Source organism: Mobula birostris, chromosome 10 (genome assembly GCF_030028105.1).
Source record: "Mobula birostris isolate sMobBir1 chromosome 10, sMobBir1.hap1, whole genome shotgun sequence".
Taxonomy (NCBI): Eukaryota; Metazoa; Chordata; class Chondrichthyes; order Myliobatiformes; family Myliobatidae; genus Mobula; species Mobula birostris.
Window position 1 is genome coordinate 54,036,085 of NC_092379.1, and position 26,584 is coordinate 54,062,668.

The 26,584-nt window shown below is 43.7% G+C and overlaps 1 protein-coding gene across 5 annotated transcripts in view; it reads left to right on the plus strand.

The window, feature by feature from the left end:
* LOC140204512 (uncharacterized) overlaps nt 1–26,584 on the plus strand; it is a 167,168-nt gene that overhangs the window by 49,202 nt on the left and 91,382 nt on the right. For all 5 annotated transcript variants that reach the window (XM_072271217.1, XM_072271218.1, XM_072271216.1 and 2 more), the window contains exon 5: nt 7,119–7,430. In XM_072271217.1, the coding sequence (XP_072127318.1) occupies nt 7,119–7,430 (312 nt within the window). The remainder of the gene's footprint in view (nt 1–7,118; nt 7,431–26,584) is intronic.

Genomic DNA, 26,584 nt, shown 5'->3' on the forward strand with positions numbered 1-26,584 from the left:
ATGAAATACTTCTCCCATAACACTTTGGCCATCGTGGATGCCCTCTGATCCTTGGTAGGGAAAGCTTGTGCATATCTGGTGTAGTGATCCGTGATGACTAAAACATTTGCCATGTTGCAGGCATCTGCCTTTGTTGACAGGAAATCCATACACACCAGGTCCAGGGTGTGTCCTCGCTCTGCAAGTGGGACAACGAAGCGGCCCTCGAAGGCAGCGTTTTCCTTAATAGGCATCAGTATTCTTCAACCTCTGGTTTTATTTGAGGCCAGTAGAACTGATCTCTGAGCAATCCATAGGTCTTTTCAACCCCAAATGTCCAGAATCATCATGAAGTGACTTTAACACAATCCTCCAATACTTCTCAAGCAGAACCAGTTGGGAATGCCGAGGCCGGTCTAGAGGTGACGTGACCCAGTATAGGATCTGGTTCCTCAACTCCAATCTGGATCATTCTCTCAGTAATGGAGACACCGCAGCATGTTTCGTCTTCTCCACTTGGGTCATGTCTCACTTTTCGACCGCTGACCAAATGGTACCGATGCCCAGACCATCTCGCTGAGCAGCTGCCACTTCCCCAAGACTCAATTCCGGTGACTAGTATGTCTTCAGAGCAGTCAGATTACAGAATGATGCCAACAGATGCTCCCAATTGATCTACCGCTCAATCCTACCCTTGCCTTCACCGTGGTGGCAAACTGGCACATGGCTTTCACTTCCAGGGCAGGAACGCTCTCACTCTTCAACCCTGTCCAGCCCTTCATGAGCACATTGAGACAAAACATCAGCATCAATGTTCCTACTTCCTGGCGGGTACTTCAGGCTGAAATCATAGGCAGACAATGCCGCCAGTCACCATTGTCCTGTGGCATCCAATTTTGCCGAGGTCAGGACATAAGTTAGGATATTGTCACCTCAAACTTGGTACCATAGAGGTAGTCACTCAACTTATTCACCACAGCCCATTTCAACATCAGAAACTCCAATTTGTGCATGGGATAACAACAGGCTCCCGCTGACAAATGTAACAGGTCTCAACCCAGTGTCCTGATCCTGATACAGGACACCCACTAGGCCCTCCCTGCTGGCATCTGTGTGCAGTCCATATGGCAATCGAGACTGCAAAAGCCAGCACAGGCACTTGTGTCAGCAGCTTCTTCAGCGCCTGAAAGGCCTCTTCACATTTTGCATCTCACCTCATTCCAAAAGGCTATGAAATGCTAAGATACTCTTTACCCTCCTCTCCTTTTGTCCTCCTCCCTTTCTTCCCCAAGGGAGGGAAACCACACGGAAGCTGATTTAAAGGGTGACTCACTTTTGCGTAGCCCTTTACGAACCCCCAAAAGTACCCACAGACCCCAAGGAATGAATGCCACGTACTCACAGTCTGGGGCCATGGTCATGTGGTCATCACCTCTATCTTAGATGGACCTGTAGCTACTCCAAATCATGAGACTATGTGCCCAACATAGCTGACCTATGTGTTGCAGAAGTAGCACTTGTCCAGAGAAAGTTTTAACCCTTTAGCTTTCAGGCAGCCCAGCACCTTCAGTAGCCTCACTTCATGTTCCTTCAAGGTGGACCCAAACACTATGAGGTCATCCAGATACACCAATATCTCAAGCAAGTTCATATCCCCCACAGTTTTCTCCATAACACACTGGAAGTTTGTAAGGGCTCCTGATATGCCCTGGGGCATCTGTTCGAACTGGAAAAATCCCAGTGGACATATAAATGCCGTCTTCTCTTTGTCAGCTTCTCTCATGGGACCTGGTAATCTCCACTCCTCAAATCCAGCGCACTGAACCACTTCGCACCACTCAGACAGGCCAGCGCGTCTTCGATCCTTGGGACCGTATACTGGTCAGGGACGGTACACCTGGTCAGAGTCCTATAGTCCACACACACCTGTACCTTCCCATTCTTCTTCCTGGCCACTACCATGTGGGACGCACAGGGGCTTCTGAACACAGTGATGATCCCAGCTTCCTTCAACCTACACAACTGCTGCCGAACATCTTCCACATTTGCAGAGGCCTGTCGCCGCGACCTTTCTCTGAACATGGTGTCCTCGGTCACCCAGATAGTGTGGTGAGTGCCCTTGGAATAACACAATTGTGAGACAACAGACCACTCGTCAGTAGAAAAGACACCTTCCAGTTTCAACATCTTCTATGGAAACCTACTTTTCCAACCCACAGGTACCAGGGAGTCCCCAAACTTTAATGACTCAGCGGTCAACTTTCCCCCCAGCTTGTCTCACAGGGACACTAGACATTACCGTCACCGGGAAGAGATGCATCCCCGGCTTGAAGGTGACCTCCCTCATTGTAGTGTTCCTAACAATCACTGCCATCCTATTCACCTGTACAACCGAGGGCTTCTGCAGTTCGGGCCTCACCAGTACCCCAGCAGGCACGCCTGACTCCTCTTCATGGTCTTTCGGAGCATCCACCAATAGGGCCTCGCCCTCAGGCATTCGGGGAAATTTGGGGGTCCCCGTCACTCTCGCTACTTCCCCGGGCAGTAACATGATTGGCTTTCACTAGGTGAACCACACAGTCCCTTGTCTAAACTCGGTATCCGGCCTAATGCAGCCACGTACTTCCTCAAAAGCAGCTCGAAACACCGGGTGAACGGACAATGTTCTCAGAAAGCTCTCTCCAGTTTTCTCCTTCGAAGCCCCCATACACCTCTCACAATAGGAGTGTCGGTCCCCACAACAATTGAAACGCCGCCCTTCTCAACGGGGTCCATACAAACCAGCGCTAATGTATCAAAGACCTCTGCCACTCGCACATCGGCCTCCAAGAACTCCAGCTTCACTGACAAATAACCATCATAAGGATAATCACCTGCACGAAGACCCTACATCTCAGTGCACTGAGTGGTGTCAATGGTAAATACATCAAATATTGGTTGTAAAATGAACAGTACAGCAAAGTGACCTGTGACCCAGTGTCAAGTATAACTCCAGCATAAATACCCTCTATCCATAGCAATACACTGGAGCTTAACCCAAATCTTCAGGAATAGGGTCTTTTTTTTTTTTTTTGGAGTGTTCCTTGATATATTGCTGGGAACGTCAGGCTGTTCCCTCACTGGGTCTCTTTAAGTTTCCTGACATCTCTCCCTGCTTAGGTACCCAGGGACTCATTCTCCAAGAGGTTTCCCATCATTCACACTCCCGCCTGAAGTGTCCCTCTTCACCACAGTTATAACAGGCAATACCGGCCGCTTCCCTTCTTGCGGGACCCCGGCCATTAGCAGCCCTCTGCGTCATCCATCCACTTAAGCAGTGGTCCCCAACCTCCGGGCGGCAGACCGATACTGATCCGCCAAGCATGCACGGGTGCAGCGGTAGCTGGGACGCACCCAGCACATCTTTAAGAAAAAAAGCTGAAATAAACAAGATAATTAATTAGGTGCTGCCCGGCAGGTAAATATTGGCCCAGATCAGAGGCGACAATCGGGTGGCACCTAATTAATTAGCTTATTTATTTCGTCTTTTTTCTTAAAGATGTGCTGGGTGCGTCCCGGCTACCGCTGCACCCCTGCATGCTTCGCGGATTGGTATAGGTCTGTGGCCCGGAGGTTGGGGACCACTGACTTAGGGGGTCCGCCTTCCTGTCAGTTCCAGGGGCCATGCCCACTGATAGCAACCAGGACATCTCAGTTCTCAACCCTGCCATGATCTCCTTTACCACTCCCTGGGTTGGGCTATCCATGGATACCGGCCGCTACAGGGGGCTACTACCAAGGGCTGAACCCTGCTGACGGATCCCTCCCATGCCTCCGACATGTTCTCCTCCTCCTGTACTTCTCTGATCAGCTCAACAAATGAGGGTGGGAGACGTGTCTTACGAGACAGTCGGAGGCCTCAAGCGATCAGGTTCTGGGACTGGGTGCCTTTGGCTATTTGGTCCATTCTTAACTGATTCACCTCAGCCGCCTGAATGGCCCTATTATGCCGCAAGCAATTTAGCTGTCTCTCCAGCTGAAAAATAGAGGCAGGAAGCTTCTTCCCCTTCTCCTGATGCATGTTCTGAAACCCCGCCATGAGCTCCATCGTGCTTCCTTTCGTGCAAATTTCCTTTTCCAGTGCTTGCATTTAGGCCGCAGAAGTGGCAAGGGGGTTCTGTGCCTTTACAGCTCTCACTACGTCAGCAGCCCGCCCTCTCAAGCTCTCAACCACTCACTGTCTCTTTATGTCATCAGAGCACTGCCATTCATCTAACAACTCTGAGGTCTGCTTCGCCCAAGTCTCAAACTCCTCTTCCCTCTTGGGGGTGGGCTTCATTCCAGAGAACATTCTCAACTTTCAATAGCTAGGACCCTCAGCCTGTGCACTAGGCCGTTTATTCACCAGATAGGTAAGGGTTGATACCAACTCAAAATTCTCACTCCTCGCTGGGGGACTCATTAGACATTCCAAATGAGACTGCTCCTTCCCCTCGCTGTGCAGAAATGAGAGAACCTTCTCTTTGAAACACTTTCAGTACGCTGGATGAACTCAGCAGGTCAGGCAGCATCAGTTAGAAACGATGAATCGACGTTTCTAACTGATGCTGCCCGACCTGCTGAGTTCATCCAGCGTACTGAAAGTGTTGCTTTGATCACAGCATCTGCAGATTATTTTGTGTTTACCTTGTCTTTGAAGTCTCTACCCCCAGCCATGGGAGACTCAACTTGTGATTCAGCCTGCTTGCCTACACTCTCCTTCCCCGGAAAGTATGGACAGTCCACAGCCCCTCTCTCTCGGGGCCCCAATAGTACCAGGTGGTTCTACTGCTGTTACATCAGCACTAGTCTGAACTAAAGCAGTCTGTGCCCACCATTTTATCAAACCTCCGCCCCACAATCGTAACTTTTTCTACAACTTTAACAGTACTTAAAAGTCGAATTAACAATTCAGCAGGAGTACGAATATCTACCCCACTCAAAATGCACGCATTCGTTACCAGTAACCCCGTGGATTCACACCACCACTGGACCCCAGCAGCATCCATATCCACGTATCATAATCGCTTTACTGGACAATAGTTTAGCATAGACTTAAACACACAACTCACTGGTTCAGTGCTCAGGGCAATCACACAGCATCCAACGAAATCAATCTCGAAAGATACCTCCACAATTGTAACCCTCAGGTTCTGTTGGGCTGCATAAGTTTAGGGAAGGCAATCTATGGCCTTGCCAGACGGGTGAGGTGGAGATGTGAGTCCACCCTGAAAACCCCGTTTGTGTGGATGCTGTGTGATGTGTTACCCTGTTACAAATCAGTACCATGAAATACAGTACACTGCATACAATTAAACGATTTAGCTTTATAATTCTTAATTTGACTAAAGGGTTAGAAAAGAAAAAGCAAAAAAAAAGAAGGGATCATTTTAATGAAACAGTCTAATTTGAACAAGTTGGACAGTTTCCCCTTCACTGATCCTCCATTGATTTCCCCAGGCTTTGTCAACTCCTGGCCCCACTCCAAGTCCACACCTATGACCTCTCCTGTCTGGCGTCTTCTCTCTTCATTTCCCGCCGAACCCAAATCACCTCAGTGTGAGGCCCACGGCATGAAAACACACTCCCGTCATTGGATGGTTCACGGTCCAAAGCACCTGTTATCTCTAGCGATAACCCAAACACTGCTTCTACAGAAAGACCATTACATCAGCAGGGTGTTACAGGGATATAGACCATGGACATGCAGAGGGAATGTATAGCATGTGAACCTGTAAGTGAATATGGGCCATGTGAAGGCAGACAGGATATGGGCCATGTGAAGGCAGACGGGATATGGGCCTTGTGAAAGCAGACGGGATATGGGCCTTGCAAAGGCAGAGGGGATATGGGCCGTGCGAAGGCAGACGGGATATGGGCCGTGCGAAGGCAGACGAGATATGGGCCGTGCGAAGGCAGACGGGGTATGGGCCGTGCGAAGGCAGACAAGCCATGTGAAGGCAGATGGGCCATGTGAAGACAAACGGGATATGGGTCACGTGAAGGCAGACAGGATATGGGCCACGTGCAGGCAGAAGGGATATGGGCTATGTGAAGGCAGACAGGCCATGTGAGGGCAGACAGGATATGGGCCATGTGAAGGCAGAAGAGATTTTCATGTCATTAGTTTAAGTAGTTCACATTTAAAGAACCACTTAAAGGTTACACAGGAAGAAAGCATTAGATTGACCTTGCATTAGGTTAAAAAGTCAGCACAACATGGGCCGAAGGGCCTGTACTGTACCTCCAACCCAATAGCATAAAAATTGATTTCTCCTTTTCAAATTTTTTTTTCTCTCCTCTTTCCCTCTTCTTCTAATCCACACTCTGGCCTCTGACCTCTTCTCCTCACCTGCCTATCACCTTGCTCTGTTACCCCTCCTTTTTCCCTTTCTCTCTTGGTCCACTCTCCTGTCCTATCAAGATTCCTTCTTCACCAGCCCTTTTGCCTTTCCCACCCATTTTCACCTATCACCTTCTAGCTGGTGCCCCACCCAACCTTTTTATTCTAGAATCTCTCCCTTTCCTTTCCAGTCCTGATGAAGAGTCTCAGCCTGAAACGTCAACTGTTTATTCACTTCCATAGATGCTGTCTGACCTGCTGAGTTCCTCCAGCATTTTGTGTGTATTGCTCTGTACTGTGTTCTATGGATGATGTTCCAGTTCGGCATAACATTGTTTCTGAGTTGTACTGTTCTATGTTGTGCGTTCTCACGGGAGGATCAGGCAAACAGCAGGGTGTTTCTGAATTCCGTTGACTGGTGGTACAGGACACATATCCCTTACACACACTCTCACACACCCACACACTCAAACACATATGCAGACACAGACACACACACACACACACACACAGTCACACACGCATGGACGCGCACACACACACACACACACACACACACACACGGACATGCATCCGCACATGAACACACGCGCAGGCACACATGCACGGACACACAACGCACAGACACGCGTACGTATACACACACACACACACACACGCACACACACACACACCGGCACACAGACTCTCCCTGCTCTCCTTAGCTCTCCCTGTAGCTGGAATGTCCCAGCGATATGGATGAGGAGATTGATATTATTGCTGTTCTTTACTCTTGCAGAGGCAGAGGGAGAGGAGGTTCCCATGCCAGACCATGGAGAACCAGGTGTGCTGCAGACAGTGGGTTTGGTTGATACTTTAATGCCCACCGGAGGGGCGGGCATTGTGGACAACGCAAAGCCAGGAGCAAGTGACATCAACACCAACAGCAGTGATACCATTGTATGGCAGCCCCCAGTCATCCAGGTCTCAGTTGGGCAAGGAGCTCAGGAAGTGATGGATGATGAAGCCCAGTTGGACAACAGGCAACTCAGTGCCTTGGACCAAACAGTCCTTTGCAAAGCTGAGGTCTTCAAGGATGCAGACCAATTAGGTAAGCCCACAGACAGCCAGGGTTTGGGTAGGGAGTGAAGCTCTCTCTATAATTGTCTATTGCTAAATAGGTTTAAGGTTAGTGCATTGTAGGCATGCTGTAATGGTGCCAGAAGCATGACAAGAGCACAATCCTCACTGATTTGACTTGACGCAAATGGCTCATTTCACTGTACAGGGCCTATCAGTGGCGTCAACAGAGATCTATAAAGAGGTGTATCTCTCAGGTTGGCGACGATTATTTAATAAGAGAGCTTTGCGGGCATTTGTCCATTGTACAGGGCCTATTAGTGATCAGTGGTGTCAACAGAGCTCTATGAACTAAATAGAAGTACAGAAGGGATAAGCGGAGCGGCCATTGTCGGGAGTAGGCCAGTGGCAAGAGTAGAAGTGACAGTCTTTGGCTCAAAGGAGGCTTCAGGTTGAAACAGGTGTCGGCTCTGTGTAAAGCGACTTAGATTATGAGGACACACGGTCCTCTTTTATTGTCATTTAGTAATGCATGCATTAAGAAATGATACAATATTCCTCCGGTGTGATATCACAGAAACACAGGACAGACCAAGACTGAAAAACTAACAAAACCACATAATTATAACATATAGTTACAACAGTGCAACAATACCATAACTTGATGAAGAACAGGCCATGGCACAGTAAAAAAGTTCAAAGTCTCTCGAATGCCCCACATCTCACGCAGATAGGAGAAGGAAGAAAACTCTCCCTGCCATGCCCGACCGCAGTCCGACTCTGAGTCATCCGAAAACTTCGAGCCTCCGATCAGCCCTCCAACACCGAGTACCGAGCACCATCTCTATCCGAACGCTTCGACCTCATCCTCGGTCGCCAGCAGCAGGCAAAGTCGGGGATTTTGGGCCTTCCATCCAGAAGATTCTCGATCGCACAGTAACAGCGGCAGCGAACCTGCATTTCAGAAATTTCTCCAGATGTTCCTCTGTGCCTTCACGTCTGTCTCCATCAAATCAGAATTGTCCACGGCCCCTATTTAACAGATACGATATCATTTCACCAGAGAGCTGCGTGCGCTGCATCGCGCTGCCATCTTCTCCTCCACCTTTTTGTTATTTCCCCTCTCTTGGGTCATTGGGATCTCTTCTGGGGGAGGTATGATCTGTTTGAAAGTGACAGGTTGCACCTGAACCTGAGGAGGACCAATATTTTCTTAGGCAGATTTGTTAAAGCTGTTGGGGATGGTTTAAAATAATTTGGCAGGGGGATGGGAACCGGAGTGAAGCGACTTAGGATGGGAGAGATGGGTAAAAAAGTAAAGATAACGTGCAGTCAGACTGTCAGGAAGGGCAGGCAGGTGATGGGACTTAGTTGCAGTCAACAGGCTGAGTATCAAATGATTAGGGATGCAGAGTCAGAAAGGACAGTACATGTACTCAAGGTGTTGTATCTAAATGCGTGTAGTATAAGAAATCCTTGTACGGAAAAATCTCATTCCTCTTAGTCATAGAGCCCTACAGCGTAGAACAGGCCTTTCAGCCCATCTAGTCCATGCAGAACTATTATTCTGCATAGTCCCACCAAACCGCAACCAGACCATATACTCCATACCCCTCCCATCCATGTACCTGTTCACGTTTTTCTTAAATGTTGAAATCTAACCTGCATCCACCACTTCTGCGCTCAGCTCATTCCGTACTTACACCACATGCTGAGTGAAGAAGTTCCCCCTCACATTCTCCTTGGACATTACAACATTCACCCCTAACCCATGACTTCTGGTTGTAGTCCCACCCAACCTCAGTGGAAAATGCCTGCTTGCATTTACCCTATCTATGCCCCTCTTATCAAATCTCCTCTTAATCTTCTATGTTCTAAAGAATATAGTCCTAACTTTATAACTCAGGTCCTCCAGACCTGGCAACATCCTTGTGAATTTTCTCTGTACTCTTTCAACCTTGTTTACATCTTTCCTGTAGGTAGGTGACCAAAACTGCACACAATACTCCAAATTAATCCTCACCAATGTCTTATACAACTTCAACATAACATCCCATCTCCTGTACTCAATACATTGATTTATGAAGGCCAATATGCCAAAAGCTTTCTTTATGACCTTAACTACCTATGAAGCCACTTTCAAGGAATTATGGACATATATTCTAAGATCGCTTTGTTCTACCACACTCCTCAATTCCCTACTCACTGTGTAAGACCTACCCTGGTTGGTCCTACCGAAGTGTAAAAATTCACAATTCTTTGCATTAAATTCCATCAGTCTTTTTTCAGCCCATTTTTCCAGCTAATGTAGAGATCCCTCTGTAAGCCATGATAGCCTTCCTCACTGTCCACTGCACCCCCAATCTTGGTGTCATCCACAAATTTGCTGATCCAGTTAACCACATTATCATCCAGATCATTGATATAGATGTTAAACAAAGGATTCAGCACTGATCCTTGTGGAATATCACTAGTCTCAGGCCTCATAGAGGCAACCCTATACTACCACTCCCTGGCTTCTCCCACAAAGCTAACGTTCAATCCAATTCATTACTTCATCCTGAATGCTGAGCAACTGAACCTTCTTGACCAGCCTCCTATGCAGGACCTTGTCAAATACCTTACTGAAATCCATGTAGACAACATCCACTACTTTCATTCACTTTTCTGGTAACTTCTTCGAAAAACTCTATAAGATTGATTAGACATGACAAATGCACAAAGCCTTGATGGCTATCCTTAATCAGTTTATCATAAATGGATTAAACTGATTAGTATTATCATAATACTGATGCATCCGGTCCCTTAGAATCCCTTTCAATAATTTTCCCACAACTGATGTCAGACTCACAAGTCTACAATTCATTTGTTTGTGTTTAGAGTCTTTTTTAAACAGCAGACGACATTGGCTATCCTCCAATCCTCTGGTACCTCTCCTGTCACAAGACATATTTCTGCTCAGGCTCTGGCAATTTCTGCACTTACCTCCCATAGTGTCTGAGGGAACAGATTGTCAGGCCCTGGGGAATTATCCACCATGATTTGCTTCAGGGAGGCAAACACCTCCTCCTCTGTAATATGTACAGGGTCCATGAAGTTGATGCCGCTTTGCCTCACTTCTATAGACTCTGCATCCTTCTGAGTAAATACAGATGCAAAGAATGCACTTAAGATCTTCCCCATCTGTTTTAGCTCAACAAATGGATTATCATTCTGATTTGTCCCTTGTAATCCTTTTGCTCTTAACGTATTTGTAGAAGTCCTTAGGATCCTTCAAGTTTTCTGCTGGAACCTTCCTAATTTAGCCTTCTTGATTTATTTCTTAAGTGTTCTCTTGCATTTCTTAGACCATAAAAAACCATAAGACAGTAGAACAGAGTTAGGATATATTGTGTATGCTCTGCTACTTCATCATGTTTGATCCATTTTTCCTCTCAAACCCAATGGCCTGCCTTCTCCCTGTATCTCTTCATGCCCTGACCAATCAAGGATCTATCAACCTCTGCCTTAGGTATGTATACAAACTTGGTCTCTGCAGCTGCTTGTGGTGATGAGTTCCACAGATTCTTATTTTTTGTAATTTATTTTTTATTGAATTTCATCATCAAACAAACATTTTGAGAAGATGTATTTCAGATACTGTACATATATATCATATAATCATTTGTCATAAATCTCCACATAATATTGATCTGAGGTATACACTTATAGAAAGGAGAGGAAAGAAAGAACAATCGAAAGAAGAAAACTATGTACAGAGTAGGGAGTGATTTTTTTTACAACATATTCATTGACTTGTGAGAATAAAATCAGGCAAATGAGGTGTTATGTAGTTAAACCATTTTTTCCAGTATGAATCAAATTGTTCCAACTTATGATTAACAGATGCTGTTATCTTCTCTATTTTGTAAATGTCCATTGTAATTTCCATCCATGCATTTAAAGTTGGGCTCTCCTGAGATAACCATTTCTTGGTAAGGGTCTTTTTACCAGCCACCAGCAGTACATTCATTAAATATTTATCTCTTTTCAACCATTCTTGAGGTATATACTGTACCCAAAATATATGGTCTTACTCTCTAAGGGTATTTCACATTTAAAGATGTCTTGTAGGGCATTATGTATCCCACTCCAATAGTCTTTGATAACGGGGCATTCCCAGAAAATATGATAATGGTTTGCATTTCAATTTCCACAATTTCTCCAGCAAGCAGGGGGGTTACTATCATAATAGGATTTCTGAGAGGGTGTAATAAAATATCTTATCAAGTTTTTCCACCCGAACTCCGTCCATTTCTGTGAACTGGTACACTTCCATTGATACCTCCATATTATTGTCCAGTCTTCCTCAGATATTATTATATAACCAATAACAATTACAGCACAGAAACAGGCCATCTCGGCCCTTCTACTCAGTGCCAAACTCTTACTCTCACCTAGTCCCACCTACCTGCACTCAGCCCATAACCCTCCATTCCTTTCCTGTCCATATAGCTATCCAGTTTAACTTTAAATAACAACATCAAACCACTTCTGCTGGAAGCTCGTTCCACGCAGCTACCACTCTCTGAGTAAAGAAGTTCCCCCTCATGTTACCCCTAAACTTTTGCCCCCTAACTCTCAACTCATGTCCTCTTGTTTGAATCTCCCCCACTTTCAATGGAAAAAGCCTATCCACGTCAACTCTATCTATCCCTCTCATAATTTTAAATACCTCTATCAAGTCCCCCCTCAACCTTCTTTCTACGTTCCAAAGGATAATATATAATATAAAATTATCCCTCCTTCCTTCTCCCATTTTGTTTTAATGTATGAAGTCAAATGTGTTTTAAGATTTGACAAACCCTTATACACACTTGAAATTATTGTACTATCATTATCTGAATTATATGCTTTTCTAAATAGCTCTATCAGACATGTACTTGCCTTGGTTACATTTTTATCCATCCTGTTAACATACTGTCGCATCTGTAAATACCGGTAAAAGTCTTGTTTTTCTAATAAGGTTTCTCTTTGAGCATTTCAAAACTGAACAGTGTTCCTTCTTTCATTATATTGCAAATAGCTGTTATTCCTTTAGCTGTCCACTCCTTAAATCTAGCATCCAGTTTATTCAGCGTAAAATCCGAGTCATATGCACACCATTTAAGAATTGCAATGTCTCCCTCTAGTTTATATTCTTTTATAATAGTTTTCCGTATTTTAAGAGTCCATTTCACCCACGGGTTGTCAATATTATTTATGTAACTTTGTAGGTTGTTATCAGCCAAAATTGCTTGTATGGGATGGAAAGTATCCTCTCCTCAATGTTTTTCCATTGAGTGTCATATGATGGGTTGCACCAGCATAGCATGGCTCTCAACTGTGCTGCAAAGTAGTAATCTCTTAGAGAAGGTAGGCCCCATCCCCCCTTTTCCTTGGCTAATTGCAAAGTTTTGAGACGAACCCTAGGCCTTTTACCTTGCCATATATATCTTGATAGCATCTTGTTCCATTCATTGAATTGATTTTGGTTAATCTCTATTGGTAGGGTCTGAAAGAGATATAGTAGTCTGGGCAGTATATTCATTTTAATAGATTCAATCCTTGAACTGAGACCAAGAAAAGGAATTAGGTTCCATCTTGTTATATCTTCCTTAATTTTTTTATATATAGGCTGATAATTGCATTCGGATAATTTTGCCAAATCTTTTGGCATAGTGATGCCCAAATATTTGACGGACTCTGTTTGCCATGCCCAAGGTTCTCCTGGTGAGCTATTGAAAGTAGTTGGGTTTAATCTATGTTGATCTTGTATCCTGATAATTGGCCATATTGTTCAAAGGATTGCATCAATTTAGATAAAGAGTACGTTGGTTGCCCTAGATAGATCAAAACGTCATCCGCGTAACAGGCCAATTTATGCTCTGTCCCTTTAATAGTAATTCTCCTGTTATCTTCATTTTGCCTGATGTCTTGAGCTAATGGTTCCAGATATAATGCGAAGAGTAGTGGTGACCATACACAACCCTGTCTTGTGCCCCTTTCTGGGGTAAAACTATTAGATAAATATCCATTGATTTTAATCCTGGCAATAGGATTGTCATATAGTGCCTGTATAGTTTTAATAATTGTGTCATGTAGACCAAGTCTATGTAAAACTCTGTAAAGAAAATTCCAAATAACCGAATCAAATGCCTTTTCAGCATCCACGCTTATCACTATTGCTTCAATTTCATTTTTTTTATATGATCCATCATGTGAAGTGTCCTTTGTATATTGTTTTGTGTTTGGTGTCGTTGTATAAAACCTGTCTGATCATTATGTATTAGTGTGGGTAGAAACTCTTCTGATCGTTTTGCCATGATGGAGGTAAATATTCTATAATCCGCATTAAAAACAGATATTGGTCTAAATGACCCACATTTTATTTTGTCCTTGCCTTCTTTCAGTATAACTGAGATTATCGCCTCCTTCCAGCTGGGTGGTATTTGCGCCTTTCTTAGGGCCCAGTTCAGTGTGGGGAGTAAAATAGGAATTAACTCACTTCTAAACTCTTTACACCACTCTGCCGTATATCCATCTGATCCTGGTGACCTACTAATTGCAGTTTTTAGTTCAGCTTCAGTTATGTCAGCAGTCATCATTCTATTTTGTTCTTTGCTTAAAGTGGGTAACTCTAAAGAATTCAGAAAGGTGTCAATTTGGGTTATGCTTCACCTGGAACTTAGGAATATAGAGTTTTGTAAAACATTTCAAAAGCTTCTTGAATTTCACCTAGCTTATTTTTTATCACTTTTGTTCTTGGATCCCTAATTCTATGAATTGTATTTTCTGCTGTCTTTGTTTTCAGTTTCCATGCCAGTATTTTCATAGATTTAGATCCACTTTCATAATGTGTCTGTTCCAGAAACATTAAATTTTTTATAACTTCTTATGTAGTCAAACTATTAATTTCATACCTAATTTTTTAAATTTCCTCTAGTGTTAAATTTCCTCTAGTTTTAAATTTCCTCAATTTGTGTTTTTTTTCTAGTTCCTTCAGCTTATTTTGTAATTCCTCTCATATTTTATTCCTTATTTTTTTTCTTATATGAAGATATCGCTATAACTTTCCCTCTTAAGACAACCTTCAGAGTATCCCAAAAAATGGGAGGTAAAGACCAATTTCTTTTTAATTTGTTCCTTAAAATTGAGTAGACTTGAATTTAGTTTCCAAATAGTATTCTTTGGTTGTAGGTCAAAATCAACAGATAAATATATAGGTGCATGGTCACTTACATCTATTGTCCCAATTACACAGGTGATTATCTTGTCTCTATCTTCTCCAAGTGTTTTGAAATAGTCTATTCTTGTGTATACGGAATGGTGGGGGTGGGGGCAGAATAATGAGTCTCTTTCCCTGAAAGCAGATCCAGTATTGCACTCTCTCTCATTGGGACTTCTACATAGTGATGAAGGAAACCTTTCTGAACACATTGGACAAACTCTATCCCATCTAGTGCTTTCACAGTATGGTATCCCCAGTCAATATCTGAAAAGATAAAATCCCCTGCAATCACAACCTTACATTTCTCACAACTGTCTGCTATCTCTCTACAAATTTGTTCCCCCAAATACCTTGGACTGTTGGTGGCCTATAATATAGCCCCATTAACGTGGTCATACCTTTCTTATTCCTCAGTTCCTCCCATAATACCTCACTAGACCAGTTCTCCAGTCTGTCCTGACTGAGCACTACCATGACATTTACCCTGACGAGTAGCGCCTCCCTCCTTTAATCCCTCCCGTTCTGTTGTGTCTAAAACAATGGAACCCTGGAATATTGAGCTGCCAGTCCTGTCCCTCCGGCAGCCAAGTCTAACTAATGACTGCAAGGTCATAATTCCAGGTGTTGATCAATTCCCTAAGATCATCCACCTTTTGTACAATTCTTCTTGCGTTGAAATATACACAGCTCAGCAATCTAGTCACACCTTTTGATTCCTGACTTCTGCTAATGCTCCACAGTAAGACTTAAACAACATCTGCCTCCACAACTGTCCTGGCACTTTGGTTCCTCTCCCCCTGCAACTCTAGTTTAAGTCCTACTGCGGAGCATTAGAAAACCTTACCGCTAGGATATTAGTCCCCATCCAGTTCATGTGCAAACTGTCCCTTCTGTACAGGTCCCACCTTCCCCAGAAGAGAGCTAAATGATCCAAAAATCTTATGCCCTCCCTCCTACACCAGCTCCTTAGCCACGTGTTAAGCTGTATAATTTTCCTAGTTCTGGGATCATGGTCCTGATATCATAACTTGGAGGTCCTGCCCTTTAACTTAGCACCTAACTCCCAATGCAGAACCTCATCACTTGCCCTACCCATTTCATTGATACCTACATGGATCATGATCTCTAGCTGTTCACCCTCCCAATTAAGAATGCTGAGTACTTGACCCGAGATGTCACAGACTCTAACACCTAGGAAACAACATACCATCTGAGAATGTCATTCTTGCCCACAGAATCTCCTGGACTAGTTGTAGGTCATCAGCAGATTTGGCAAATATGTCCTCTACACCCAAGTCCAAGTCATTAATACAAAGGAAAGCAGTTGACCTGTTCTTTAAACCACAAAATATAGGAGCAGAATTTGGGTCACGATGATTGGTGTCTGGGAGTTGGCAATGAAAGGGTTTCTCTGATTGGTGACAGGGACCTGATGGTGAAAGTGTTGCTCATAGACACAAGGGATTCTACAGGTGCTGGAAATCTTGTACTGAGAGAACTCAGCAGGTCAGGCAGCATCTATGGAGGAGAATAAACAGTTGATATTTTTTGACTGAGACCTGAAAGTATTACTCTAATCAGTAACTGAGAGCTGTTAGTGAAAGGTTTACTCTGATTGGTGACTAAGTGGTGTCAATGAAAGGTTTACTCTGATTGGTGACTAAGTTCTGTCAATATAAAGGTTTACTCTGATTGGTGACTAAGTGGTGTCAATGAAAGGTTTACTCTGATTGGTGACTAAGTGCTGTCATTGAAAAGGTTGCTCTGCTTAGCTACAGGCACCTGGCAATGACTCTGATTTGTGACTGACTGCTGACAACGTCAGTTGATAGGTGACTGGAGAACTGGAAATGAAAGGGTTACACCAAGATGATGTCAGCCATTTGGCATTGGGTGGGTTTCTCTGGAATCATCTAGGGTGTCTCGACTGAAAGGGATATCCTGGAACGGGGTGGGTCAGAGATCCAGCACTATATTAATAGAGTGCTAAGGTGCAGGGAAGTCATGCCTAACCTTATAAATCCCTTGGTTGGCCATGCTGGAGTCTGTCTAAATCTGGGCCCCACACTTTAAGAAGGATACTGAGACCCTGGATTGGGGAAAGGCAGCTTTACTTGGAATAGCCCCAGGAAGCTGGAGATATTCTTCTCCAGCAGAGGAAATAGAATCAGACTCTTCAAGCAACACACACAAAATGCTGTAGGAACTCAGCAGACCAGGCAGCATCTATGGAAAAAAGTACAGCTGACGATTTGGGCTGAGACCCTTCATCAGGACTCTTGTCTATGAGCAGTCTCTTCATCCCCTCTGGTGCCTGTTCCCCCTCTTGATTAGATCATGGCTGATCTTTCACCTCAGCACCACTCCTCTGCACTATGCCCATTTCCTTTCATATGGAACTTACGGGTGTCAGGTAATGTAGTGGTTAGGGCAACACTATTACAGCTTGAAGTCACAGTTCAGAATTCATTCCTGGTGTCCTCTGTCCTCCTCATGGAATACATAAGTTTTCTCCAAGTGCTCTGGTTTCCTCCCACACTCCAAAGACATACCGCTTAGTAGGTTAATTGGTCATTGTAAATTGCCTTGTGATTAGGTTAGGGTTAAATTGGAGTTGTCGGGGGCAGCATGGCTTGAAAAGTCGGAAGAGTCTATTCTGCGCATTATCTCTAAATAAAATAAATAAAAAATCTAAGTCTAAGTCTCTAATACTCTCAGTGACTGAGCTTCCATAACTCAGGACAGAGAATTACAAAAGAATCACTACAAATTTCTTCTCATCTCATTCCTGAATGGTTGACCCCTATTTGACCCCCAATCACAACAGTGCAGCCTGGCAGAACGTCAATACCAGAACTGAATGAATTGTAATGAAATCACCTGTCATTCTTCCAGTCGTTATACCAAGTGCAGACCTAGATTGTCCATTCTCTCCTCCTACAGCATCTTTGTAATCAAGCCGGTGAAGCTTTGTCAATTGTGGGTGGTATTCACATGAGTGACCAGGTACAATGGAAAACTTATCTGCAGCAGCATCACAGGCACATAACATCACAGAACATCACGGATGCAGCATTCGCAAAGAAAACAAATGATATGCAAAAGAACAAAATAGAACACTGTCCTCCCAAATAAGTGAGAGTGTATCCATACCGCCATCATGATGCAGGTTGTTTCTGCAAGGAAAGCAGCTGTTCTTGAACCTGCTGGTGTGAGACATCAGGCTTTTGAACCTTCTGTCTCATGATGGTGGGGATCTTTGATGATAGACGTTACCTTCGAGGCAGTGTCTCCTGTAGGTACTACCAATGGTGGGAAAGGATGAGCCCATGTTGTATAGGATTGATAATCATGGTTGATTGGGAAAATCAGGTTGGTAATGGATCCCAAGAGAGAAAGTTTGTTGAATGCCTACGAGATGGCTTTTTTGAGCAGTTTGTTGTTGAGCTGACTAGGGGATCAGCTATACTGTTATGTAATGAACCAGGAGCAATTAGGGAGCTTAAGGTAAAAGAACCCTTAAGAACCAGCGATCACAATATGACTGAGTTCAACTTGAAATTTGATAAGGAGAAAGTAAAGTCTGATGTCTGATGTATTTCAGTGGAGTAAAGGAAATTACAGTGGTATGAGAGAGGAGTTGGCCAAAGTAAATTGGAAGGAGCTGTTGGCAGGGATGTCAGTAGAGCAGCAATGGGGTGCATTTCTGGGGAAAATGAGAAAAGTGCAGGACATGTGTATTCCAGAAGTGAAGAAATACTCAAATGGCAAAACAGTACAACCATGGCTGACAAGGGAAGTCAAAGCTAATGTAAAAACAAAAGAGCAAAAATTACAACAAAAATACAAGAAGGCAAAAATTAGTGGGAAGATAGAGATTGGGAAGTTTTTAAAAACCTACAGAGAAAACTAAAAGAATCATTAGAACAGAAAAGATGAAAGATGAAAGCAAGCTAGCAAATAATATCAAAGTGGATAGTAAAAGCTTTTTCAAGTATGTAAAAGATAAAAGAGAAATGAGAGTGGATATAGGACTGCTGGAAAATGAGGCAGGAGAAATATTAATGGGGGACAAGGAAATGGCAGATGAGCTAAATGAGTATTTTGCATCAGTCTTCACTGTGGAAGACATTAGCAGTATGCCAGATGTTGTAGTGTGTGAAGGAAGGGAAGTGAGTGCAAGGGAGAAGGTGCTCAAAAAGCTGAAAGTCCTAAAAGTACATAAGTCACCCGGACCAGATGAACTGCACCCTGGAGTTCTGAAAGAGGTAGTGTTGGAGATTGTGGCAGCATTAGTAATGATCTTTCAAAAATTATTGGACTCTGGCATGGTGCCAGAGGACTGGAAAATTGCAAATGTCACTCCACTCTTCAAGAAAGGAGGAAGGCAGCAGAAAGGATTATTGACCAGTTAGCCTGACTTCAATGGTTGGGAAGATGTTAGAGTCAATTGTTAAGGGTGCGGTGATGGAGTAGTTGGTGGCACAAGATAGGGCATAGGCAGCATGGTTTCCTTAAGGGAAAATCCTGCCTCATGAACCTGTTGGAATTCTTTGAGGAGATTGCAAGTAGGATAGATAAAAAGGATGCAGTGGATGTTGTATATTTGGACTTTCAGGAGGCCTTTGATGAGGTGCCACACATAAGGCTGCTTATCAAGTTAAGATGGTATTACAGGAAAGTTACTAACATGTTTAGAGCACTGGCTGATTGGTAGGAGGCAGCAAATGGGAATAAAAAGATCCTTTTCTGGTTGGCTCTGTTGACTATTGGTGTTCCACAGGGGTCGGTGTTGGGACAGCTTTCTATGCTGTATATAAATGATTTAGATGATGAAATAGATGGCTTTACGCCAGGTTTTCAAATGATGTGAAGATTGGTGGAGGGGCAGGTAGTGTTGAGGAAACAGGTAGAATTCAGAAGGACTTAGACAGATTAGGAGAATGAGCGAGAAAATGGCAAATGAAATATAACGTTTGAAAATGCACGGTCATGCACTTCGGTAGTAGAAATAATTGTGCAGACTATTTTCTATACGGGCAGAAAATACAAAAATCTGAGATGCAAAGGGACTTGGGAGCCCTTGTGTAGAACACCCTAAAGGTTAACTTGCAGGTAGAGTCGGTGGTGAGGAAGGCAAATGCCATGTTAGCATTCAATTCAAGGGGTCTAGAGTACAAGAGCAGGGATGTGATGCTGAAGCTTTATAAGGCACTGGTGAGGCCTCACTTTGAGTATTGTGAACAGTTTTGGGCTCCTCATCTTAGAAGAGATGTGCTGGCATTGAAGAGGAGGTTCACAGGGATGATTCTAGGAATGAAAAGGTTATCATATAAGTTCTGGGTCTGTACTTGTTGGAATTTAGAAGGATGAGGGGGGAATCTCATTGAAACCTTTTGAATATTGAAAGGACTAGACAGAGTAGATGTGGAAAGGTTATTTCCCATGGTGGGAGAGTCTAGGACAAGAAGGCACAGCCTCAGGTTAGAGGGGCGTCCATTCAAAACAGATGTGGAGAAATTTCTTTAGCCAGAGGATGGTGAACTTGTGGAATTTGTTGCCACGTGCAGCTGCGGAGGCCAAGTCATTGGGTGTATTTAAGGCAGAGATTGATAATAGACAATAGACAATAGGTGCAGGAGTAGGCCATTTGGCCCTTCGAGCCAGCACCGCCATTCACTGTGATCATGGCTAATCATCCACAATCGGTATCCAGTTCCTGCCTTATCCCCATAACCTTTGATTCCGCTATCTTTAAGAGCTCTATCCATCTCTTTCTTGAAAGTATCCAGAGACTTGGCCTCCACAGCTTTCTGGGGCAGAGCATTCCATACATCCACCACTCTCTGGGGGAAAAAGTTTTTCCTCAACTCTGTTCTAAATGGCCTACCCCTTATTCTTAAACTGTGGCCTCTGGTTCTGGACTCACCCATCAGCAGGAACATGCTTCCTGCCTCCAGTGTGTCCAATCCCTTAATAATATATGTTTCAATAAGATCCCCTCTCAGCCTTCTAAATTCCAGAGTATACAAGCCCAGTTGCTCCAATCTTTCAACATATGACAGTCCCGCCATCCTGGGAATTAACCTTGTGAACCTACACTGCACTCCCCCAATAGCAAGAATGTCCTTCCTCAAATTTGGAGACCAAAACTGCACACAGTACTCCAGGTGTGGTCTCACTAGGGCCCTGTACAGCTGCAGAAGGACCCCTTAGCTCTTATACTCAATTCCCCTTGTTATGAAGGCCAGCATGCCATTAGCTTTTTTCACTGCCTGCTGTACTTGCATGCTTGCTTTCAGTGACTGATGTACAAGAACACCTAGATCTCGTTGTACTTCCCCTTTTCCTAACTTGACTCCATTTAGATAATACTCTGCCTTCCTGTTCTTACCACCAAAGTGGATAACCTCACATTTATCCACATTAAACTGCATCTGCCATGCATCTGCCCACTCACCCAGCCTGTCCAAGTCACCCTGCATTCTCATAACATCCTCCTCACATTTCACACTACCACCCAGCTTTGTGTCATTGGCAAATTTGCTAATGTTACTTTTAATTCCCTCATCTAAATCATTAATATATATTGTAAACAGCTGCAGTCCCAGCACTGAACCCTGCGGTACCCCACTGGTCACTGCCTGCCATTCCGAAAGGGACTCATTAATCGCTATTCTTTGTTTTCTGTCAGCCAGCCAATTTTCAATCCATGTCAGTACTCTGCCCCCAATACCATGTGCCCTAATTTTACCCACTAATCTCTTATGTGGGACTTTATCAAAGGCTTTCTGAAAGTCTTGATAGGTTCTTGATTGGACATAGCATCAAGAGTTATGGGGAGAAGGCCAGGAAATAGGGATGAGGAGAAGAAATAAAGGATCAGCCATGATTAAATGGCAGAGCAGACTTGATGGGCCAAATGGCCTAATTCTGATCCTATGCTTTATGGTCTTGTGGAATCCAGGACTTTCTGCAGCTTCCTATATTCTTATGCTGACTATGATGCAACCAATCAGATACTTTCAACAGTGCATCTGCAGAGGTTTGTGGAGTGTTCAGTGACAAGCCAAACTTTCTTAACCTAATAAGAAATTAATTACGTGTTACAGTATGTGGAATTATCGTGTGGTAGCCATTAGTCAGTTGCAGGAAGGGCAGCTCACTGTTTTGGGGCTCCTATGTTTCAGACATGGTAGAGGGGATGGCATTAGTCATCAGGGAAAATGTCACGGCATTGCTCAGAGAGGGCATACTGGAAGGCTAGTCCACCAAGGTAATATGACTGGAAATTTGAAATAAAAAGGTGATGACCACATTAATGGGACTACATTATAGATCTCCCAAAAGTCAGCAGGATTTAGGGGAGAGAATTTGTAGGGAGATAGCAGACAGTTGCTAGAAATATAAGGCTGTGATAGCTGGAGATTTTACCTTTTCACATATTGACTGGGACTCCCATACTGTATGTAAAGGGATTGGATAGGATAGAGTTTGTCAAATGATTTTAGAAAAGTTTCCTTAATCAATATGTAGAGGTCCCAACTAGAGAGGGTGCAATACTAGATCTCCTCTGCCACTGTCTGTTACGTGTTTGTACTTACTCCTATGATGGCATGGCTCCCCTCTGGTTGATTTGGTTTCCTCCCACGTTCTAAGGATGTATGCATCAGGGTTAGTAAGTTACAGGCATGCTATGTTGTCAGGGTTAGTAAGTATCAGGGTTATGTAAGGCTATGTATCAGGGTTAGTGAGTTACAGGCATGCTATGTTGGTGCTGGAAGCATGGCGACCCTTGCACATCCTTAAACTGATTTGTTCCAGCTCACTGTATTTTTCGATATTTTGATATATGTGACAAATAAAGCTTCTGTAAAAGAGGACATAAGGTTGCCCTGGCAAGCAATTGAAAGAGAATCCCAATAGTTTCTGTAGCTACAGTATATTAAGAGCAAAAGAGAAGCAAGGGAGAAAACTGGTCATCTTGAAAATCAGCATGGTCATCTATGCATGGAATCAAAAGAGAGGGGGCAGATCATAAATGGTTGCTTTTGCACCTGTGATTACACTGGAGTCAGAAGCAGAGTCTGTAGACCTGAGGCAAAAGAACAATGAGGTTATGGACTTTATCCCAGTTATGGAAGTGGAGGTGCTGTCTGTCTCAAGGTGAATTAGAGTGAATAAATCCCACAGTGTGATGAGATGTCCTCTTGGATCTCGTAAGAAGCTAGTGCAGAAATTGCAATTGCAGGGGCCCTGGCAAAAGTATATTAGACGTCCTTAGCCATAGGTAAGGTGCCAGGAGACTAGGGGTAGCTAATGTTGTTCTGCTATTCAATAAAGGCTCTAAGGATAAGCCAGGAAATCAAAGGCTGCTGAGCTTGATGTCAGTGGTGGGTAAATTATTGGAAGTTAGTCTGAGGGGCAGCATATATAAGCATGTGGATAGACAATCTGATTAAAAATTCAAAGTAAATTTATTATCAAACTATATACAGTATGTCACCAGAAATGTCCCTGAGATTCATTTCCTTGTGAGCATATTCAATAAATTCATCATAGAATAATAAAGACATAACAGAACCAGTGAAATAACAGCACCAACTTGGGCTTATGTACCTCTGGTTTCCTTCTCCTGAAGTCTATAATCAGCTCCTTGGTCTTGCTGGACATTGAGTGAGAGGTTGTTGTGGCACCACTCTGCCACATTTTCAATCTCCCTCCTGATTCATCACCATCTTTGATTTGGCCTAATCAGCAGACTTGAATATGGCATTAGAACTGTGCTTAGCCTCACAGTCATAAGTATAAAGCGTGTAGAGCAGGGGGCTAAGCACACATCCTTGAGGTGCACCTGTACTGTTAGACATTGAGCAGGAGATGTTGTTGCCAATCCAAACTGACTGGGGTCTGCAAATGGGGAAATCCAGGATCCATTTCACAAGGAGGTATTGAGGCCAAAGTCTTGGAGCCTATTGATTAGTTTTGAGGGGATGATGGTATTGAATGCTGAGCTGTAGTCAATAAAGAGCATCCTGATGTGTGCAACTTTGTTGTCCAGATGTTCTAGGGTTGTGTGAAGAGTCAATGAGTTGGCATTTGCTGTGGATCTGATGCTCCAGTAGACAAATTGGAGCAGATTTAAGACCCTTCTCAGGCAGGAGCTGATATGTTCCATCACCAACCTCTCAAAATACTTCATAACTGTGGATGTAAGTGCTACTGGGTGATGGTCATTGAGGTGTTCACCACGCTCTTCTATTATTGAAGCCTGCTTGAAGCAGGTGGGTAGGACACACTGCCGAAGTGAGAGGTTAAAGATCTCAGTGACCACTCCAGTCAGTTGATCAGTACAGGTCTTCAGACCTTTGCCAGGTACCCCATCTGGGCAGGACGTTTTAATTGGTTCATCCTCCTGAAGGATGCTCATACGTTGGCCTCAGAGACTGAAATCACAGGATCATCAGGGACTGTGGGAGTTTTGATGGTTCCTCCATATTTTGAAGGCATTGAGCTCATCTGAAAGCAAAGTCCTGTTGTCACCTACGTCGCCTGATTCAACTTTATAAGAGGTGATGGTATTCTAGTCCTGCTACAACTGTCGATTTGTTTAGTCTGGAAATGCCACTTCACCCATGAAATGGCTTTCTGGAGATCATACCTGGACCTATTGTAACTTTCTTGGTCACTAGACGTGAATACCTCTGATCTGGCCATCAGCAGTTTGCGGATTTCATGGTTCAACCAGAGCATCTGGTAGGGGAAGACACCAAATGATTTAACGAGGACACACTTGCCCACAACTGTTCTAATAAAGTCCGTGACAACCATGGTGTATTAATTCAGATTAAGAGTCCATGAATATGGCCCAGTCCACTGACTAGAAGCAATCCTTTAGCTGCTTCTCACAACCAACTCTTTGTTGTCCTAATCTCTGGATCTTTGCTGTTTAGCCTCTGCCTATAAGCAGATAGGAGAAGGACAGCCAAAATGAGGTCTGAGCCTGGAATGGTAGGTATTCCTTATCTTAGTATAACAGTGGTCCAATGTGTTGGGACCTCTGGTGCTAAATGGGCAGGGTTTCCTTCAAACAAGTCTAGTTGAAGTCACCCATTGTGATCTGAAATGCGTTGGAATGGTCTGTCTGTTGTTTGGAGATGGCATCATGCAATATCTCAAATGCTTGTTTATATTCGGCTACCACCGAGGGTTTATGATGAAACACACATCGAATCAGCAGTTTGGTCCATTCAGAAGCTTTTGGGTCTAACTGCTATATCTGGCACGCTGGGGGAAAGCCATATTTCACTCAGATATAGAATACAACAACCTCTCATTTCCCTCTGGTATAGTAATCGTGCTCTCAGACCCTCAATTTTATTCTCTGCCATAGCGCTGAACCTTCATCCGCTTAAAGGTGCTGAGTTCACTGAGTCCTTCAAAAGGTCATGAATTCTGTAGATCATTAAGTTGTTTAGGGATTGTCAACATGATCTTGTGTGTGCATGATAGGTCATGTCAAAGCCAATCATATAAAGAGCAGGTTACCAAGAAGGTTGATGAAGGAAGGGCAGTGGACATTAGACTTTAGCAAGGCTTTTGGCAAAGTCCCGCATGGGAGGGTGATCCAGTAGATTGGAATTCACGATTCATGATGAAGTAGCCAAATAGATTCAACATTGACTTAGCAAGACAAGCCAGAGAGTGGATGTCTCTGAGTGGAGGTCTATCATTAGAGTGCTGCTAGAATCAGTGTTGGGTCCATTATTGTTTATCATCTATAGTCATGATTCAGATAATATGGTTTTGGCCCGAAACGTCAACTGTACTTTTTTTTCCATAGATGCTGCCTGGCCTGCTGAGTTCTTCCAGCATTTTGTGTGTGTTGTTCAGGTTTCTGGGATCTGCAGATTTACATTTGTTTGTCAGATTATATGGTAAACTGGATCTGCAAATTTGGAGATGGCACCAGATGACAGGTGGAGGTGTAATAGAGCAAGGAAAGCTATCAATGCTTGCAGTATGATCTGAACCAGCTGAGAATATGGCCTGAAAAATGACAGATGGAACAATGAAGACAAGTGAGAGGTATTGCACTTTGGGAGGACAAACTGGGGTAAGAATTACAGAGTGAACTGTAGGGCTCTCAGGCATATGGTAGAATAAAGGGATCTGGGAATACAGATCCATAATTCTTTGAAAGTGACATCACAGGTAGATACAGTTGTAAAGAAAGATTTTGGCACATTGCCTTTTGTCAGGGTGTTGAGTACAGTAGTTGGGATGTTATGCTGTATAAGATGCTAGTGAGGCCACATTTGGAGTATTATGTGCAGTTCTACACAATATCAACACTGGAAAAATATCAATAAGATTGAAAGAGTGCGGAGAAAATTTACAAGGATGTTGCTGGGCCGTGAGGGCCTGAATTATAGGGAAAACTGAATAAGTTGAGACTTCATTCTTTGGAGCACTGGAGAATAAGGAGAGATTTGATAGAGGTATACATAATTATGAGGGGTATAGATAGCATAAATGCAAGCAGGTTGGGTGAGTCTCAAACTAGAAGATGAAAGGTGAAATATTTAAGGACAATTTGTGAGGGATCTTATTCACTTAGAGGGTGGTGAGAGTGTGGAACGAGCTGCCAGCAGAAGGGTGGATTCGGGTTTGATTGTAATATCTAAGAGAATTTTGTATAGATGGGAGGGGTTTGGAGGGATATAATCCATGTGCAAGTAGATGAGGCTAGGCAGAAGATCAGGTCAACGTGGACTAGATAGACCTGTATCTGTGATGTAGTGACTCTATGTATGTTAAGGCTCTGAATTATTATCTCTATCATTAGTATGTCCTTCATTAGCTGTGGACGCAAAACAGTACTCAATATTCGAAACATGGTCTCACCAGAATCATGTGTAAATGAAATAAGGCAT